Here is a 6,000-nt window from a genome sequence, read left to right on the forward strand (position 1 = left end):
AGAAACATTCAACAACCCATCAGAATCTAATAAGAAATATGTTGGTTAATGACAAACCACAAAGGTAATGAACACACACCCAACTCCCTTCAGTTCTTCTTCATTTGTTCCTGAGGCTCTAATCCCTTTTTGTCTCCATTGCAGATTGTGATGAATTGGAAATCGAGAACAAAGGTGAACACGACAAAATCCCCAGAGTGGAGAAGCCATGCAAAAATTTGGAGTGTGGAGACAGCTGTACTCAGAGCTCCAATCTCACTAAGCATCAGAGAATTCATACAGGAGACAAACCCTATCAGTGCATGGAATGTGGGAAGAGCTTTAGTTGGAGCTCCCATCTCACATACCATCAGAGAAGTCATACAGGGGAGAAACCCTATAAGTGTGTGGAATGTGGAAAGAGCTTCAGTCAGAGCTCCTCTCTCACTTCCCATCAAAGAATTCATACAGGGGAGAAACCCTATCAGTGCATGGAATGTGGAAAGAGCTTCAATAAGAACTCCAATCTCACTTCTCATCAGAGAATTCATACAGGGGAGAAACCCTATCAGTGTGGGGAATGTGGAAAGAAATTCATTACAAGCTCCAGTCTCACTTCCCATCAGATAATTCATACAGGAGAGAAACCCTATCAGTGTGGGGAATGTGAAAAGAGCTTCAGTCACAGCTCTGCTGTCACTAAGCATCGGAAACTTCATACAGGGGAGAAACCCTATCAGTGCATGGAATGTGGGAAGAGCTTCAGTAGCAGCTCCAATCTCACTTCCCATCATAGAATTCATACAGGGGAGAAACCCTATCATTGTCTGGAATGTGGAGAGAGCTTCAATACAAGCTCCCTTCTCACTTCCCATCAGATAATTCATACAGGAGAGAAACCCTATCAGTGTGGGGAATGTGAAAAGAGCTTCAGTCACAGCTCTGCTGTCACTAAGCATCAGAAACTTCATACAGGGGAGAAACCCTATCAGTGCATGGAATGTGGAAAGAGCTTCACTGATAGCTCTTCTCTCACTTCCCATCAGAGAATTCATACAGGTGAGAAACCCTATCAGTGTGTGGAATGTGGAAAGAGTTTCCGTCACAGTTCTGATGTCACTAAGCATCAGAGAAGTCATACAGGGGAGAAACCCTATCGGTGTGGGGAATGTGGAAAGAGCTTCAGGACGAGCTCCCATCTCACTAAGCATCAGAGAAATCATACAGGGGAGAAACCCTATCAGTGTGGGGAATGTGGAAAGAAATTCATTACAAGCTCCAGTCTCACTTCCCATCAGATAATTCATACAGGAGAGAAACCCTATCAGTGTGGGGAATGTGAAAAGAGCTTCAGTCACAGCTCTGCTGTCACTAAGCATCAGAAACTTCATACAGGGGAGAAACCCTATCAGTGCATGGAATGTGGGAAGAGCTTCAGTCAGAGCTCCAATCTCACTTCTCATCAGAGAATTCATACAGGGGAGAAACCCTATCAGTGTGGGGAATGTGGAAAGAGCTTCAGGACGAGTTCCCATCTCACTAAGCATCAGAGAATTCATACAGGGGAGAAACCCTATCAGTGCATGGAATGTGGAAAGAGCTTCAGTCAGAGCTCCAATCTCAATTCCCATCAGAGAATTCATACAGGGGAGAAACCCTATCAGTGTGGGGAATGTGGAAAGAGCTTCAGTCACAGCTCTGCTGTCACTAAGCATCAGAAACTTCATACAGGGGAGAAACCCTATCATTCTCTGGAATGTGGAGAGAGCTTCAATACAAGCTCCCTTCTCACTTCCCATCAGAAAATTCAAGAGAAATTCTTTTGCTAATTTTGGAATTAGTGCAACATCAATGAAATTGGAGGGAATATGCTGGAATGGAACTAAATTGGCTTTAGTAGAAATGATTTCAAGGAGATATGTATGAATATGATGTAAAGTTTGAAATTTTAAGATTTTTAAGATAAGATAAGGTTAAAGAGATTAAGGTAAATTGAATAACAGATTATATTAAAAGATGGAAAGGTTATCTTGATTAATAAATAAGAGAGATTGTGAAGATTAATCATTTAAATTAAAATTGAGAAACATGGGAAGAATTTGCTGAAATAACGAATTAAACTAGAATACAAAAAGGGAGGTGTGAGGAGGTTCAAGAATTAAGCAAATGAAAAGTTGCAATCTGAGATTTGTATTTTTCTTCTTTCTTTTTTGGGCTTTTTTCCTTTTCTTTTATTCCTTGCTGTATATTTTTTTCTGTGTGTCTTGTGTTTTTTTGTGTGTCTATGTATTGATGAAATTTTGAATAAATATCATTTAAAAAAAAGAAAGAAAATTCATACAAGAAAGAAACACTATCAGTGTGGGGAATGTGGAAAGAGCTTTAGTCAGAGCTCCAATCTCAATTCCTATCAGAGAATTCATACAGGGGATAAACCCTTCATTCTATAGCTTTAGGAGCCTTGTTAATACGCACCTTTTTAACCAGGCCTTTGGCTGATTGACATCTAAGGCCCTTTTAACATGTGGTGGGGAGTTGACTTACTGATGTGTATTTTAAATAAAAAAATTCCTTTCTGTAGCACCTTAAAGACCAACTAAGTTAGTTCTTGGTATAAGCTTTCGTGTGCATGCACACTTCTTCAGATACACCTGAATGATGTGTATTTTGTGTTTTTATGTTGTGTTTTTACGTTGTGCTTTTATATTGTAACTGTCCTGAGACATGTGGGAACAGGAGTCAACACTTAGAGGCTGAGGGGTTTTTGCCCCCCAGTGATATATTTGAGGGGGCCACCCCCCCAGTTGATAGGCATTGCCATTCCAATGCCCTTTATGCATCATGTGATTGATTGTGCAAGGCAGGCCTTACCTGGCCCCTTCCTCCAATATTTTATTCAAGTTGGCACCACTGGGCCGGGTGGTAGACAAATTAAATAAATACATAAATCACCTTCCTTTGCACATGTTTCAGCCTGTCAATATCCTTATTTTTTATCATTTTTAATATTTATGTGCCCTCCAATTGAAGATTTCACAACATAAACATACAAGATAAAAGCATGGCTTTCTCAAAAACAAGAAAAGCCAGAGAAATCTCTCCTCCCCTTTTTTTGGATGGAGTTACAAACTTTGTTGATCAGGGAACAGCTGTGGAAATAATGCATCTTGATTTCAGTAAGGCTTTTGACGAAGTCCCCCATAATATTTTTGCCTTTAAGCTTCTAAAATGTGGGCTGAATGAGGAAACTGTTAGGTGGATTTGAGTAACCGAACCCAAATTGTCCTCCTCCATGGTTCCTCATCATCCTGGGGGAAAGTGACAAGAGGGGTGCTGCAGGGTTCTGTCCTGGGCCCGTTGTTGTTCAACGTCTTTATGAACGACTTGGATGAAGGAACTGAGGGGATCCCCATCACATTTGCGGAGGACACCAAATGGGGAGCGGAGGCCAATGTGGCAGAAGGCAGAATGAAGCAACCAGAAATCACCTCAACCCAATGGACTGGTGACCCCCTCCTCCTTTTCCTCTCCCCCCAAGCCATCAATACAGCTAACACGATCAATATTCCCCCCCAGCCTCACACCTCCACAGAGATCCCCACCCAACACCAGTCCAGGTGACATCAAAAGACACTCCCCATTACCCAACAATCTACAACAATCTACAACTCACTCTCAGCACCCCTCCCCACGCCTTACTAAGTAAAATAATTCCCCTTGTTGCCAGGATTTTTAAGGTACCAGTGAGCCACTCAAATTGTGTCCCAGAATTGACAGACGCAGCAGTGGAGAAAAAGAAAGTGATATTTATTGCTGAGCAATAAGTGACCCAGTGGAATCCTTTCCCAAAGACTGGGCCCCGGGTTCCAGCGCCCTGAGGCTTTATACCTGAGTACATACATGACATAAGCGATACAATCGCACACGGCAGCAAAAAGAAAACCAATGAGAGCATTCAAGCCTTGCCCCCTGATCATGTAAAGAGTTCCCTCCCAACTTCTGCTTTTTCAGTCTGAACATGCATTTAACCTTTCCCCTGATTTATGGTAAGAAGGAAGAAAAAGGAACTTCGGCCCTTACGCTCCTACGCGGCCATCTGCTATACCGGGACATTCTGCGTTAGCATCTTCCTGTTTGAGCTACTCAGGACCCTGTCTGGACAGGGGGGAAAGTGCCAGCACAGCAGATTTATTGCTTCCCCCTTATGTTAGCGAGACATTGAGAAGAACAAGGGAAGCGAACTGGGGCAGAGTTCATTTCGGATTCTTCCGATCTAAGCAATTTGCTATAAGCTTTTGCAGAAGCCGTCATGATTCAAACATGGATTATATAAAAATCATTATAAGGATATATGGTTATATGGCTAACTGATTCTATGAAAAGCATAAGGGTAAAATTCCTCCAGGTGGTCCTGCTTCACCCTAACCTCAATAAAACAATCCACAAACAGGCTAAAATCTGACAAACAAGCAGCACATTGGGGCTGCCAGAGCATATCAACACCCTCATCCCTACCCCAACTTACCAGTGATGTTAATAACATTAGCAACATTGCTTATGGACCCTATATCCAACATAGGCGTCACAAAGACGGTTGAAGGATGGATGGCGGCCAACAGATTGAGGTTGAATCCTGTCAAGACAGAAGTACTGTTTTGGGGGGACAGGAGGCGGGCGGGTGGGGAGGACTCCCTGCTCCTGAATGGGGTAACTGTGCCCCTGAAGGACCAGGTGCGCAGCCTGGGAGTCATTTTGGACTCTCAGCTGTCCATGGAGGCACAGGTCAATTCTGTGTCCAGGGCAGCTGTTTACCAGCTCCATTTAGTACGCAGGCTGAGACCCTACCTGCCCACGGACTGTCTCGCCAGAGTGGTGCATGCTCTGGGTATCTCCTGCTTGGACTACTGCAATGCGCTCTAGGTGGGGCTATCTTTGAAGCTGACCCGGAAACTACAACTAATCCAGAATGCGGCAGCTAGACTGGTGATTGGGAGCGGCTGCCGAGACCACGTAAAACCGGTCTTGAAAGACCTACATTGGCTCTCAGTGCGTTTCCGAGCACAATTCAAAGTGTTGGTGCTGACCTTTAAAGCTCTAAACTGCCTCGGTCTAGTATATCTGAAGGAACGTCTCCACCCCCGTTGTTCTGCCTGGACACTGAGGTCCAGCACCGAGGGCCTTCTGGTGGTTCCCTCACTGCGAGAAGCCCAGTTACAGGGAACCAGGCAGAGGGCCTTCTCGGTAGTGGCGCCCGCCCTGTGGAACGCCCTCCCACCAAATGTCAAAGAGAAGAACAACTACCAGACTTTTAGAAGACATCTGAAGGCAGCCCTGTTTAGGGAAGCTTTTAATGTTTGATGCATTATGATATTTTAATATTTTGTTGGAAGCCGCCCAAAGTGGCTGGGGAAGCCCAGCCAGATGGGCGGGGTATAAATAATAAATTATTATTATCATTATTAAGACACTTAACACCGTTTCACTGACCACTTCCTATCGCAAACAACAGGGAGGATGGCCTGACCTTGAACAAAGAACTCCATGCCAGCTGAGACCTAGGACTAACTGGCTAAATGCCAGATGGCCCATGATACCCCAAATAAACACCTATATTGTTGGAATTCTGCCTGGGTCAGAGGAATGTGCCACCTGTAGGCACCGGCAGATATTCCTGTCGACCTCCCCGCGTCTCCCAACCTCTGCTGATAAGCAGGCGAGGTCCGGCGATTCTTCTCAGATGTATGAGAGGAACACACCGTTCTTCCTCTCTCCCCTTTGGTGTCCCCAGGGAGGGGAAAGAAGCAGACAGAAAACTATTTACATCATTTATTTCTGCCTCTTACATCAGTACAGAGAATCATGTCTGCACTCAACAACAGCAAGAAGAAAACTCCTCCCAAGTACATCCAGTACGGGTCATATGACACACACACACTGAGCTAACATCCGGTGCTCAGTACAGAATGGACTGCCCCTTTGTTCCCATGACAACAGTCACAAACATCCTGTCTGGCTTTCCAG

General features: G+C 44.3%; 1 protein-coding gene and 1 long non-coding RNA gene across 17 annotated transcripts in view; both read left to right on the top strand.

The window, feature by feature from the left end:
* The window catches only part of LOC308468957 (uncharacterized protein), a 62,515-nt gene extending 59,996 nt beyond the window's left edge, over window positions 1-2,519 (top strand). For all 16 annotated transcript variants that reach the window (XM_081024287.1, XM_081024288.1, XM_081024282.1 and 13 more), the window contains one exon: window positions 145-2,519. In XM_081024287.1, the coding sequence (XP_080880413.1) occupies window positions 145-1,808 (1,664 nt within the window). In that variant the 3' untranslated portion in view covers window positions 1,809-2,519. The remainder of the gene's footprint in view (window positions 1-144) is intronic.
* Window positions 2,520-2,661: 142 nt separating this feature from the next.
* Window positions 2,662-4,329, top strand: LOC308468962. The gene is made up of 2 exons (XR_013981950.1): window positions 2,662-3,871; window positions 4,034-4,329. It is a non-coding gene; the product is annotated as an uncharacterized lncRNA (long non-coding RNA).
* The last annotated feature ends 1,671 nt before the right edge of the window (window positions 4,330-6,000 follow it).

This window comes from Podarcis pityusensis (assembly GCF_964106645.2).
Source record: "Podarcis pityusensis genome assembly, contig: HAP1_SCAFFOLD_95, whole genome shotgun sequence".
Lineage (NCBI taxonomy): Eukaryota > Metazoa > Chordata > Lepidosauria > Squamata > Lacertidae > Podarcis > Podarcis pityusensis.